This window comes from Electrona antarctica (assembly GCF_951216825.1).
Source record: "Electrona antarctica genome assembly, chromosome: 11".
Taxonomy (NCBI): Eukaryota; Metazoa; Chordata; class Actinopteri; order Myctophiformes; family Myctophidae; genus Electrona; species Electrona antarctica.
The window spans coordinates 37,703,601-37,718,379 of NC_136792.1; the positions used below are offsets into that span (position 1 = coordinate 37,703,601).

General features: G+C 44.9%; 1 protein-coding gene across 1 annotated transcript in view; it reads right to left on the reverse strand.

The window, feature by feature from the left end:
• Positions 1-14,779, reverse strand: part of slc8a2b (solute carrier family 8 member 2b) — a gene marked incomplete at its 3' end in the record, with an annotated part of 50,832 nt that overhangs the window by 12,929 nt on the left and 23,124 nt on the right. The window contains exons 9-10 of the mRNA XM_079513844.1: positions 5,479-5,582; positions 2,456-2,473 (exon numbers count right to left, since the gene is read on the reverse strand). Of these exons, the coding sequence (XP_079369970.1) occupies positions 2,456-2,473; positions 5,479-5,582 (122 nt within the window). The remainder of the gene's footprint in view (positions 1-2,455; positions 2,474-5,478; positions 5,583-14,779) is intronic.

Consider the following 14,779-nt stretch of genomic DNA (forward strand, 5'->3'; position numbering starts at 1 on the left):
CATTATCAGTGGTCTGGAATAAAAAACATTGTGTAGCGTGTACAAAAAAAGGACCAGATGATCCAACGGAAACCCCATGTCTTTCTTAGACAGCGGTGTACACAGCAAAGGTGGTGGAGGTGGAATATAATACTGTTGTAGATAGGTGTAATAAACCCATGCAAACACTAGGGGTGCAACGGTACAGTTAGCCCATTGTTCGGTTCGTTCCTCGGTATGGGGGCCACGGTTTCGGTTCGGTTTCGGTACAGTTTTAAAAAATTCCAACATTTTTAGTTTATTAGCAATAAAAGAAAAATCGTTTTTTTCCCCTATCCGGACACATTCCAGTATTTTCTGCCTTTTCATTATTTTCAAGGGGAAAAAAACCTTATATCGCAATTTAATGACCCTCATCATTATTATACTCAAGGGAAAAAATGCACCTATGCACTCACACGTGCAGACTGCAGCGCATGCAGGGAAGAGAGGAGAGGGATTCAGGCGAGGGGAGGGATCACCGGATCAGTGCAGCGGTGTGTGGCCACCAGAGTGCTACGTACACTTCTTTAGTACGACAGTGTGTGGCCGTCAGAGTGCTACACTTCTTTAGTACGACAGTGTGTGGCCGTCAGAGTGCTACACTTCTTTAGTACGACAGTGTGTGACCGATGGAGTTCTACACTTCTTTAGTACGACGGAGTGTGACCGAGAAATACATTCTCCACAGCTGTAAGAAATTAATTAATTTCAGAACGAAAGACCGCGGTTCATTAGGGCGTATTGAACCGTGTATGCAGTACCGAACGGTTCTATGATTAACTATGATTAAATGGCAATGGACTTGTGGCCAAGGCTTGTGATGGCAGGTAAGTGTTCCCATCCCACGTCTGTCCTGACTCTGTAAAATATCCATGATCCATTTACATCCTAGTAAGCTGCATCTCCAACACCTGGATGGCTGGATAATGGGATAAGGTTCTGAAGGAGGGGGGCGCCCGCTGGCCTAATGGTCCAGACACATGCCACATATAGCCTCTGGCCTGACAGCGTGCCGCAAATTGAAGTCCCGTTCATGACGACCTTTCCTGCATGTCTCTCTCCCTGTCTCTTCCTCCCACTTTCCTGTCTGTCTTCACTGTAACTATCAATAAAGGCACAAAAGCCAAAAACAAATCGTAAAGAAAAAAAAAATAAGGATCTGAGGGAGAAATTGTCCGTTCAACTTCATCAGTGACAACCAACACCAAGGAGCAGGTCAGAAACCTCTGGGTCATATTTGATTATGAGCTGAGGCCCATATTAATTTAGGAATGTAACAAAACTATCTTTCTATCACTTGAGAAACATCGCCAGAGTTCGATCATTTCTCTCTCAGGCTGATACAGAAAAATGAATGGACTGCTTTATTACCAGCAGCCTTGACTACTCTAATGCTCTCCTGTCTGGTCCCTGCACTTGGCTGCCTGTTAGTTTTAGAATCGATTTTAAGATCCTCTTATTGGTTTTTAAATCATTACATGGAAATGCTCCGGCCTACTTGTCTGCAGTGATTTCCAGGTATGTTTCCAACAGGACCCTTAGGTCCTCTGGCACCATAGTCTCCTAAATGTCCCAGAGGCATGGGGAAGCGGCCTTTAGCTATTATGGCCCTAGCCTGTGGAACAGCCTGCCGGACGCTCTACGGGTCAGTTGACATTTTTAAAAGAAACCTTAAAGGGACACTTCACCCCTTTTGCAAAAAAATAATATGTTAATGATGTTTAGAAGATTTAGAACACTTTCGTGGGGGTCTTTATGTGTGTAATATGGGGTTTTAGATAGTTTAGATTTTGGCAGTGTTTCTGATGTCATGGACACTGGGCTCACTTACTTCCTGGACTACATGTTGTCTCAGTAAGGAAGGAAGTGAGCCCAGTGTACATGACATCAGAGACACTGGGCTCACTGCTAAAATCTAAAATATCTAAAACCACATATTACACACAAAAAGACACCCAGGAAAGTGTTCTAAATCTTCTAAACGTCATCAACATTTTTGCAAAAAGGGTGAAGTGACCCTTTAAGACACACCTTTTTAGCATTGCTTTTACCTAGGTTTCTGCAATACTCTACCTTTTTCATTATTGTTGTTTTATTTTTCCCATTTTATTATTTCTCAATATTTCTGGTCTTTCTTTTTTTTATCACATGCTTTCTTTTATTTGTTGTTATCCTCCTGTTTTTAATCCCATTTTGTTGAAGGTCATATTATTACCGTAATATCATTCATCATCTGGTATGGTTTATTTTATACCCGGGTTCATCCCCATGGAATCCCCTCAAGGAATCCTGTGGGTCCCCAGACCCCACTTTAAGAACCACTGCTCAAATCCACTGATAGGGACCACAGTCAACTGGATTTTAATTTGTTATGTGATTGGAGTGAAGCTTTAATACCCTGGAAGTTATAGTTGTAAAATGTAAATGTCCTTACCTTGGCTGACAAGAAGAGCTGCAGAGGGAGAAAGAGGAGTCAGGGGAGGAGAGGAGGAAAAAGAGAAATAATGACGAATCACAACAATATTTCGGCCACTTAGTTACAAGATAATAAAACAAAAATACATTTCAGTATCCAACATGAATATAAAACCAGACACGCACGCACGGACGCACACACGCACGCATGCACGCACGGACGCACGCACGCACGCACACACAGAGAAAGAGAGGGAGAAACACATCAGTTGTCAAGATACTACATACACTCACTAAGCAGTTACGCTCAAATAAAAACGTATTTTCTTTTCATTGTACCAAGTTGCCCTTTGGAGTCAATCTATTTCACACCTCTCTCCCATTCTTTACGACTCATTCTGGCACGCACACACGCATGCATGCACGCATGGTCGCATGCACACCATTGTTTGTGCTAAGCTTCCTTTTCAACACTCTGACAGCTCCACCTTTTTCAAGACTCACACCTCATTTATCATTAGCACGCTCTGATTGCTTTGTGAAATACTCTTCTAATTTCCTTGTCTCGCACACATGAGTGCGTTTATAGCCTCTGAAAGACTAAGGTGTGCTCTGTCTTGGCCATCTTGGCATTCGGCTCACAAACCACCTGAGAAGAAAGAAAGGTCTTCTGAAATTTGAAAAGTCTCTCACTCTTTTGACTTTTGCGTGTGTGTGTGTGTGTGTGTGTGTGTGTGTGTGTGTGTGTGTGTGTGTGTGTGTGTGTGTGTGTGTGTGTGTGTGTGTGTGCGTGCGTGCGTGCGTGCGTGCGTGCGTGCGTGCGTGTGCCTGCGTGTCTATTTTGTGTGGGATGACATCTCCTTTCCTCCATTCACACTTCCATTCATAATATCCAGTCTGTAACGCAGCGCGTATATGTATTTACTAGGATCGTTGAGTTGAGCCATGATCCCTAAACTTGACTAACATGATTCACCAGTATGGTGTATTCACTGTATTGTGTCTGCCTGTCTGGCCACCTTCTGCTGCCCGGAGTCAGTTTGTTGTGGTTCTGCATGTTAACATTAAGATTAAGCACCTGGCTGAGGCGCACACTAGACAGATCGGGAGGTGTTGATGAGTTGCAAACAATGGCTAGTCTAATTGTTTACTAAATAGCGACAACAAGCCAGGCAGCAGGGGAGAGATAACAGCAATAGATCACCCTCTTCTCTATGCCTGCTTGGATTGTAGTGATACGCAGGTAGCGGGGATTGAACCCCAGTCTATGTCAAAAAGATGAGAAGTCCACACACAGCTCTGCTCTACATTGTGTAGTTTATTTAAAAAACATCACAGTTTCACGACATTTCGGCTGTTGGCCTTCATCATCACCTGATGCGTATCGAAATCGGCTATATCGGTATCGAACCGATCTCAAAATAATCCAGATTATTTTCACCAATATTGATGACGCAATAATAGTCTCCCTGTCTCTGTCTTTTTAGTGGGTAGGGGGTCTTACTTTCACCAGCAAAACAAAAACACTTTACGCCACGGACCGTCGCACACAACATAGGCCCTACCTCATGTCCCTCATGCTAGGATCTCACGCTGCATGTCCTGCCGACTATGCCAGATTGGGGGGGGGGCCTACATTTTGTTATGGAAATTGATGCCATACCAGGTACAGGTTCATAAGGTGACCTGGCATCCTATAGTTTCAATGTACAGATTATTTCTTTTTTGGATATTATACTGTTTTTAGACTGATGATAGGTTGTTGGTTTACCTATGATCCTAGAATACAATTTCTATGCATTTGATGTATCACCTCGTGTTCACCTTGCTTATTGTAAATTGCTCTGGTTTAAGAGCGGCTGCAAAATGCCTAAATTGTAATTACAGTGGTTCTCAACTACAGCTGGTTTTGCTTCCACAGTAGCAGTCTAATAATGGACTATATAACATTGCCAATTTAACTGTGTAGTAATATTGATCTGAGATGGTGACTTGACAAATAAAAACGTGAAAGCATTGACTAGGTACAGACTCAGTGAACACAGCCTTGCAATAGAGAACGGCCGCCAGAGACAGACCCCGCTACCGTTCATTTAATCTACTAGACCTGTACGTGCCCGTCGGCCACCGGTCTACTTGAGAACGATGCAACTTGGGAACCTAATAATAATTGTCAACTTCATAGCACCCGTTTGAACTATCTGTCTGTGTCCCTTTTGTGCCCATACTGTATATGGAGATCTCTGCCTCTGTCTGTCTGCCTGTGCCCGAAGAGTGCAAACTGACTGTGAAAAGTGTAGTGGTTAAGTAATCAATTTGCAGGTGTGGGGTTGCCATGGCAATCAATTGGCTGAGGCAGAGGCTGGGAATTGCACAGGTGAGGGGACTTAGGCTGATTAGGCCCACTGGCAGAGCCTGAGCAGAGCCTTTTGTGGTGGTTCTGGGTTACGTGCATTACAACCGTACACACACGTACACACACCGTTTAAATAGTCTTTCTAGTGAGTAACTAACTCACTAGAAAGACTATTGTGAGTAACTAACTAGAAAAAGTGTCTCGGGGCACAGGTCTCCACCAGGCCAGGTCAGGTTGTGGCCTCCTGGTGGTGCTATAATAGGCCAATGTGAAAAGGATGAGCAAAAAATGTGTTTTACAAAAGTCGGCCTCCTGGTGGCACTATAACAGGCCGTTCTGGAAAATTTGGGGCAGAGGTTCATCGTTGGCATCTAGGGAGTGTGTGTGCAAAGTTTGGCATGGATCGGGCCAACGGTGCCGGAGATTAGCTGGTAACGGAAGGACACACGGACGGACGGACGGACGGACACACGGACCGACGGAGTGCAAAACATACTCTCTCCCCATGCCTTTGGCCTGGTGGAGACAACAAGTAATGTTCTCTCTCCCTCAACCACTATGTACAGCACGTTATCCTCAACTAACCCAGCTGTTTTTTAAGTCAAAAACTGATGCGGAAGCACACATGACTATGCAACCAAATAAACTCTCCTAGACAAAGAAACGTTACAAAAGAAAAGGCATACCTGAGATTCCTCTCTTGAGCCAGCGCGGCTCCTCCAAGACAATGAAGAAGTTTTCATGCTTTTCATATTCTTCATCATCAATGATCCTGATCTGGAGGATTTGACTGCAGAAACACACAAAGACACATGCGTACATTTTAAATAAAATACAGCCACTCCTCGGCTTCGGCCGTGCACAGCACGGTGAATCGGTTATTTAGATCACTTGATTTTTTTTGTTTAAATCTGTAGAACATGATGTTGAAGATACGTCCACAGAACGTTGTCACTCTGTGGCGTCCGCCTTGAGCAGGAGGGCGTTCATCCCCGCCTACCTAGGGCACCTGATATAGGGCAGGCTATATATCCTATATATTTGTTTATTTTCGCCACTAACTGTACATATACATACATACATTACATACATATACTGTACATATAGTATCATCAGTATTTGGTAAGAAAACGGCTAGTCCGGGGGAAAAAAGTGCAATATAATGAACAACAAAAAAAACATCACAATGCAGACACATAAAGGCTACACAAAGCAGGTGCAATCCATAATGTAATGCATCCGCAAGTAGTACCCTGAATGTCTCTATAGAGACCCATTGATCCAGTTTCAGAGAGTCCTGGAGTTTGTTCCATTTGTCTGGGGCATAGCAAGATTAAAGCAGTCTTTTCTTGCTCACTGTTCATTCGTGGAGGGATAAGCCTAATGTGTGTCTGTGAGCGTGATTGATAACCTGTAGTGTACACACAAACACACCCTATACAGCACACACATGAAACACAAAAACACCCTATACAGCACACACATGTACACACAAACACACCCTATACAGCACACACATGTACACACAAACACACCCTATACAGCACACACATGTACACACAAACACAAAAGAGAAGAAAAGCACCTCATCAATAGTTAATGTACAACGTACAGCGCCAGCACCTTAGTGTTGGCCTCAGCAAAGCTCAAAACGCACGCACGCACGCACGCACGAACGCACGCACGCACGCACGCACGCACACACACACACAAAGAGTATAGAGCCAGGCAAATGGCGGACTCCCTCCCCATCGTTTCTGATCTCCCCGCTGGTAAATCAGACCAAAGGAGGCAGAAGGCAGGAAGTAGGATCAATAATTCAGAGAGAGAGAGAGAGAGAGAGAGAGAGAGAGAGAGAGAGAGAGAGAGAGAGAGAGAGGAGAGACAGAGACAGAGAGAGAGAGAGAGAGAGAGAGAGAGAGAGAGAGAGAGAGAGAGAGAGAGAGAGAGAGCAGAGACAGACAGACAGACAGACAGATAGAGACTGAGAGAAAGAGACAATGTGGACAGGAGAGAGAGAGAGAGAGAGAGAGAGAGAGAGAGAGAGAGAGAGATGATAATCTACTCTTAACCACATTTACCGCAAGAGTTCGATTCCCAGTGCAGCTCAGCGGTTGAAGCAATATGGTTCTACCACTAACTAATCAGTAAGGAGATATCTTAATGTGCCAGCAACCATTACTGTGATCGATTTCCAGACTGGCAGTGTGTGTGTGTGTGTGTGTGTGTGTGTGTGTGTGTGTGTGTGTGTGTGTGTGTGTGTGTGTGTGTGTGTGTGTGTGTGTGTGTGTGTGTGTGTGTGTGTGTGTGTGTGTGTGTGTGTGTGTGTGTGTGTGTGTGTGTGTGTGTGTGTGTGTGTGTGTGTGTGTGTGTGTGTGTGTTGTTGGTGCATATTTCGTGCCAGAACACTGGCACGAAACATGCACCAACACCATGCGTATGGTATTGTTATAGATACCATATTGCTAAACTGAAAACCTTTTCTATTATTCTGTGGGTGTTGAATATACAAAATAAAGAAATGGCTAAAAGTAATGGACAGACCCAAATGGACCTATCTATTAGTATTTGTACACTTTCAGAGTTAAATAACACCTAAAATCGTGCACTGTGGATTTGGGGCAACCTGATAGATAAATATATATATTTATATACACACACATATACTTCCGTTGTCTGGAAGAAGCCTTGTATTGTGTGCAACCCGTGTTCCTCTTGCTCTTGAAAGCAAGAGTCCAATTTGTAGGATAATCACAACACATCTCACGTCCGCTGTCCACAGACCCTATTGCGGACGTGGGAAGTATAATCATGCCTTAAGGGAATCAAAGCAAGCTTAGCTAACTAACAGATGAGAGGAACGATGAGAGAGAGAGAGAGAGAGAGAGAGAGAGAGAGAGATAGAGAGAGAGAGAGAGAGAGAGAGAGAGAGAGAGAGAGAGAGAGAGAGAGAGAGAGAGAGGGTAAAGGGAGGACACAGAAGTAGTAGAGACAGAATGAGAGGATGGGGGCGGGTGTTGATGTGATCGCCACAGATGTATGGATTCCTGTAGCAGACCAGATCATTAAGAGGAATGGCCGCAGGGAAAGTTCAAAAAAGGAGGAAATTAGGGGGAGACAGTAAAGCGTTGAGGATGAAGGCGAAGAGGTGAAATCAGCTAGAGCAGTGGGGGTGCGGTGGGGGTTGAAACCTTGATCATTAGGTTTTCTTTATTATTAGTCAGGTTTTCAAGTTTTTACTTTCTGGACTATTATGTGGCAATTCACTTAATGGCTGCGTAGTGTTAGTCCGATGTCCCAATAATCCGACATCCAAAAATCCGACTACCCAATATTCCGACCATACATAGGCGGCGGGTATGTAAGGCTAGGCAAGGCTTCCCAAAAATTATGCTGGGTATTTTTCAATATGTATTTTTCAATATATGTGCGCAGTATTATATAGAAGGCTATGGTGTGTGTGTGTGTGTGTGTGTGTGTGTGTGTGTGTGTGTGTGTGTGTGTGTGTGTGTGTGTGTGTGTGTGTGTGTGTGTGTGTGTGTGTGTGTGTGTGTGTGTGTGTGTTGTTGCTGCCCCCTGGTGATCGCTGATCGGGTAGGCTAATAATACAGCAACTGGCCTAATCAGCATATGATTGGCTACTTGGTATGTCTGTAAACCTCGTCCTTCCAGTCGCTTTGTAGCAAACAGTAGCGCGCGCTGGATTGTTTTGTAAAACAGCAAAAAGCTAAATGGATATAGCCTACGACCTACGATCTTTTTCAAGACAAAGATAAAGTAATTCAGAAGAAGAAGCTGTGAGTCGGCTGTCAGCACCAGTAAACGCACGGTTCACACAACACTGACACGGTCAGCGGAGAGGCTGCTGTGACTGCTGTCTCTGTGCCGTCTGTGAAGAGACATGAGCCGGGAGGGGCTGCAACACTGACACGGTCAGCGGAGAGGCTGCTGTGACTGCTGTCTCTGTGCCGTCTGTGAAGAGACATGAGCCGGGAGGGGCTGCAACACTGACACGGTCAGCGGAGAGGCTGCTGTGACTGCTGTCTCTGTGCCGTCTGTGAAGAGACATGAGCCGGGAGGGGCTGCAACACTGACACGGTCAGCGGAGAGGCTGCTGTCTGTGTGCCGTCGGCCCGTCTGTGAAAGAGCAATGAGCCTGGAGGGGAAGCAACACCGCCGGGTAATCTCCACACTGACTTGAGACTTACTACTTTTACTTTAATTAAAAGCTAGATGCAGTGGCTATAATTGGGTCAAGGATCTTGCTTTCGTGAGCAATAGTGTACGAGATTGGTAATAAATTGGTAAAATAAAAAATAAAAAAAGTAACTCATTTTTAGACCATCTGGGGGAAATAAATAAGTAACCCCAAGCAATTCTAGCCTACCTAAAGGTAAAATCCACCCGCCACCTATGCGACCATAGAACCTATCCTATCTATCCCTATCCTCAAACTCTAACCCTAACACTGAAGTCCTTCAGCCAGAAACCTAACCGCAGTGGAAGCCACGGGTGAGTCTTAACCGGCTAGGTTCCCGGCTAGGTTCCCCTCGGGAAATTAGGTACTTAGCCTGCCACCAGCAAACACAACAAATATAATGCTGATCAGCAAAGTAGAGAGAGATTAGCTGCGGACAGACACACAATCACATAAATTAAACATCTCTGCTGCCTAGTGGATCGCGTGATCGGAAATCGGGGCCGATCACGTCGATTTCAATGAATGGTCGGAATCAGATCGGGAGCAAAAAAACGTGATCGGGACATCCCTAGTATCAATATTATATCCATATCATGAAATTAGACTGGATATCATCTGTGATTTTGGATATTGTACTATTGTGATATGGCATAAGTGTTCTATAAAGATATAATATCGGATCGGGAAAAATCTGTATCGGATACTCAAAATCAAATCGGATCGGGAGCAAAAAATCGTGATCGGGACATCCCTAGTGGAGATAATAACGGAATGTATTTGTGGCACAATGTATGTAGAAATAATAGTTGTTGCACTGCAGGGCTACCCAAGGACAGGTTACAGGTTCAACACGTACTGTACAACAACCATCTGTCATGTCAACATGTCCCTGAACAACACCCAGAGCCCCCGCCTGCTCGCTCCTGCTGTACCTTATCAGCCAAAATAGCTGAAATGACAGTTTTTTGTCCACCTTCTGTGTATCATTCTGATGGCCATTAGATGTGAATGATGGCTGGGTACATTTCTAGTCATAGGCCTTATGTTAGGTGTCTCTAAGGACACTGAAATAAACCATCTCCCAGCAGACAGAAGACAACATCAACTTGACACAAAAAGAGAGAGATTAAAGAGGAAGTAATGGTGGGGGAAACCTGGGGGGAGGGGAAGCAGCATGCTGTGAGGATATTGCAAAAAGGTCCCCAAATAATTGGCAAAACACTAAGATTTCATAGGTAATAATATAACATTAATATTAATTTTAGCATATATGCTAAAATGTCGCACAGTGCTTTTTTTTCTTCTTCTTTAAAACCTTTTTTTTTTTTTATGCCGATAAGGAACTAAGCAAAGTACTGTAAGTCCCATTGATCCAAGCCGGAACACAATCACTTGATTGATCATTAAATATAAACATGCTCTGAAAATACACGCAGCCCAAACGGCAGCTGCCGTTAAGTGGTGAAATGGGTGGTCCGGTTTTCAATAATTGGGCCCTGATCCATAAATGGGTGGTCCGGTTTTCAATTGGGCCCTGATCCATAAATGGGTGGTCCGGTTTCAATTGGGCCCTGATCCATAAATGTTTGGGAATCACTGGAATAGAGCAGGGGTTCTCAACCCGACCCCTCGGGGGGTCGCCAAATTATTTTAGGGGGTCCCCAAATTATTTTCAAAAAAAAATATATATATATATATATATATTTTTTTTTTTTTCACGATTTTTCAAAAATAGCAGACCTACAAGCTCGTAGCGCGCCACTCGGTGGCGCGCTATGAGCTTGTAGATCTGCTATTTTTAAATAGCTAAATTATAACAATGCTTAAAACACCAAAAGGGGTTCCCGCCCAAAATGGTTTAAGGTTATTGTAGCAGTCAATTTATATTGGGGGTCGGGAGGGGGCGGGGCGGGGGTCCCGAGACGTTGCCAAAACATTTCCGGGGGTCCCCGGCCAAAAACGTTGAGAACCCCTGGAATAGAGAAAGAGGCAGAAAGGAGAGGAGAGCAATGGTTGAGCGGTAGAAGAGAGGTGGAAGAGAGGCAGTGATGATGGGATACAGGGAGAGAGGGAAAGACGGCGAGGGGCGGAAGGAGGAAAAGAAAGAGGATACGGAGTGAGAGATAGGACGAAAAGGGGACAGGGTGTCACATTAAAGTGAGTTAATTGTTGTTGTTGTTGTTGTTGTTGTTGTTGTTTCATAAGAGAGTGAAGTTGGAGAACAGACAGTGTGTGTGCATGCGTGTGTACACAATACAGATACAATCAATGCCCACTGGCCATTACTGGGGAGTCACAGTGGCGTGAAAATGAAAAAGAGACAAATCATTATGAGTTGAGGATGAGGAGATACGGACGGCAATACGACCCTAGAATAGAGCAGTTAAAGCAATAAGACTGATAATTGAAATCAATACATAGTCCAATGCCTTTTCAGGTCATATAGCCGGGGTTTAGAGTGAGCCAGTTCCGGAGAACCACTCATCATTATTCTGGCCCCACATGATGAAAAGTTTCAGGCACATGATTCTGGAGAGACAACCAACCTCACTATGTGAATATCCAGCTCACACTGAATGAGGAAAGGGGAACGGTGAACTAACCGCCTCACATTTGCAACTGAATGCCACGGCCTGGGCGGATCGTTCGCGGAAGTGAGCGGGTTCATTTCGTTCACCAAAAAGGACCGGTTCATTTGATTCGTTCGTTCATGAGTGTCTGCAGAGGGTTATCAATATGGTCCAAAACATAACTGGGACATGGCTGTTGGCAGCCGAGGACATTTACCAGGCCCGATGCCTGGCAGGGCCTCCAACATCATCTCTCATCCTGCTGCTCACTCAGTCATCACTTCTTCAAACTTCTCTATCCCCTCTGGCAGGCGATGCAAGCACACACCACAAGGCTGAAAAACAGCTTTTATCTCAAAGCTGTGAAATTGTTCAACATGGTCTGACACCACCCCCCTACATACCCAATACAACACGCACGCACGCACGCACGCACGCACGCACGCACGCACGCACGCACGCACGCACGCACGCACGCACACTGGAGCAGTGGAGCAGAAACACAATACAGAGAAACAGCAGAATCACCACAAACCACACACTTGGGCAGAATCACTGTACACACTGTAAACACTGAACACAAGACTGTATCATTTATTTGCACACTATGCCAGTAATGAGTGAACACAAGTTGTCTACTGTTTTAAGTTTCTGAACTGCCCACACAGACAGAAGATAGAAAGACATGGTGGCATTTTATCATGAACATTAGTGAGGACCAATTATATAAAGATAAGTTGAAAAGTGGTGCTTAAAAAGAGTAGCAGACAGACAGACAGACAGACAGACAGACAGACAGACAGACAGACAGACAGACAGACAGACAGACAGACAGACAGACAGACAGACAGACAGACAGACAGACAGACAGACAGACAGACAGACAGACAGACAGACAGACAGACAGACAGACAGACAGGTAGGTAGGTAGGTTCTACCCTAATTGCATTGGTATTACCAGTTTCCTTTAAAGCTAATTAGGCATCCTAAACTCCCACTGCAATCACCCAGTAATTAGTAACACACACACACACACACACACACACACACACACACACACACACACACACACACACACACACACACACACACACACACACACACACACACACACACACACACACACACACACACACACACACACACACACACACACACACACACACACACACACACACACACACACACACACACACACACACACACACACACACACACAACCCAGTAGTGATGAGGCTCCCAATAGGTTGGCCTTGATATGTATCATGGACAGCGAGCAAACTGTATGAAGGGGTGTCAAGGAGAAAGAAACACCCCCAAAACAACAAACTATGAGGTAGAGGCTGACGAAGACATTCTATGAGCAAACAATAACAATAACCAACACTTGACCTTTCTTCCCTTTATCTATGCCTCCCGGACGCCTCCTTGGGGAAATGTAACTACAGCTCTCCTCACATGCCCTCGTACTCTTCTTCCCTATAGCACATGGCCTTGGGGGCAATATGTGGCGAGCATTCAGTGTCCTGATGGTTTGGGGGAAGAAACTATTGGACAGCCTGCTGGTGCTTCCTCCTAGGCTCTTGGACCTGCTACCAGATGGCAGGAGTTCAAGGAGATGGTGGGAGGGGTGGGAGGGGTCGGTCATTAATCATTATACTCATGGCCTTCCTGACACATCAGTCTGTATATATGTCAGCTATGGGGGGGAGGGGGACACCTGTGATCTTCTCCGCTGCTCTCACCATCCTCTCTAGGGACTTGCGGTCAGCATCTGTACAGTTCCCATACCAGACAGTGATGCAGTAGGTCAGGACGTCAGTGCCAGGTCATCATGGGATGATGGGACTACATATTGATCACAGTACGACAGTTCACTGGAGCACAGCAGAAAATAGCAGTGACCCGTCCCTGACATAGCAATGTCATTTTAAAGATTCTGTGGAATACAGGGCAGAACTTGAAAACTTGATATTGTTAGTGAGCAGTGGCGTAATTTGGCGTCAATTTAGTGTTTTTTTCTTTTTGTTTTCTTTGGTTGTTTCGGTGTTGTCGCTGCCTGATGTATATGTATCGATTCCTTTCCTTTCTGTTGGTTTTCTTTTTTGTTTCTTGTCCTGTTGTAGTGTGTGTGTGTGTGTGTGTGTGTGTGTGTGTGTGTGTGTGTGTGTGTGTGTGTGTGTGTGTGTGTGTGTGTGTGTGTGTGTGTGTGTGTGTGTGTGTGTGTGTGTGTGTGTGTGTGTGTGTGTGTGTGTGTGTGTGTGTGTGTGTGTGTGGGTGGTCGGCCCCTGGTGATTCGGGACAGCATGCTCAGTGCAGAGTGCAGGGAGCACATGCTGTGATCACACAGACACATGCTGCTGAGTGCAATCAAGTGAATGGGAGGCCCTGCTGACAGGATGCGTCCATTTGTGTTCCCATCAGTGTAACATTGTAAGCTGTACTCTGCCTCCAACAGTTTGTGCACTGCTGCCAGCATGGGTTGTTTTGTTTTCCCTAGCTTCAAATCAAATGTCAGCTATAATCTAACTTCAAATCAAATGTCCCCATTAGGCCTTCACCATCAGGGTCAATTTGCTGCCTCTGTTTTGATATCCAACCTCTGGTCATTCATGTTATATTGTTTTTATCCCTGCTTCTTGTCAGACTGAGTTAAATACATGCATTTCCCTTTCCATTTCCTGTAATGGCGGCGATCGGTGGCTATGCGTTTTTCTCTGAATTGAGGCTCAGATGAGGTGATATGAGGTGAGGGACGATGTTTGGAGCTCACTAAAAAATGTGCGTGAGGCTCCGGTTAGCGTATTAGTATTTTTAATGCTAGAGAATTCGCCCGATTACTACTTCCGGTTCACGGAGCCACATCACAGGGTCTTCTTCGCTGCCTTTTTCGTGCATTTTGCCTGGCACTGGTAAAAGAGCGCCTGGAGTAAATGGTGGCAAGTAATGTGTTGATCTACAAGATCTACAAGCTCACAACACGTCGCAATAGGACACATAAAATGTATGATCTTGAAGGTGGGTTATTTTTGCTATTTGCCGTACATACAGTAGGGCATAAGTGTAAAACGTCAGGTTTTTTTTAACATTCAATCAAATATCGTTGATGTGATTTCTGAGTGGCTATATGTGTATATGTCTGTCTGTGTGTATGTATGAGCACGGAAGTACCACGACGAATACAGCTGGATGGCACTGTTGAGCATCTCGCACGCA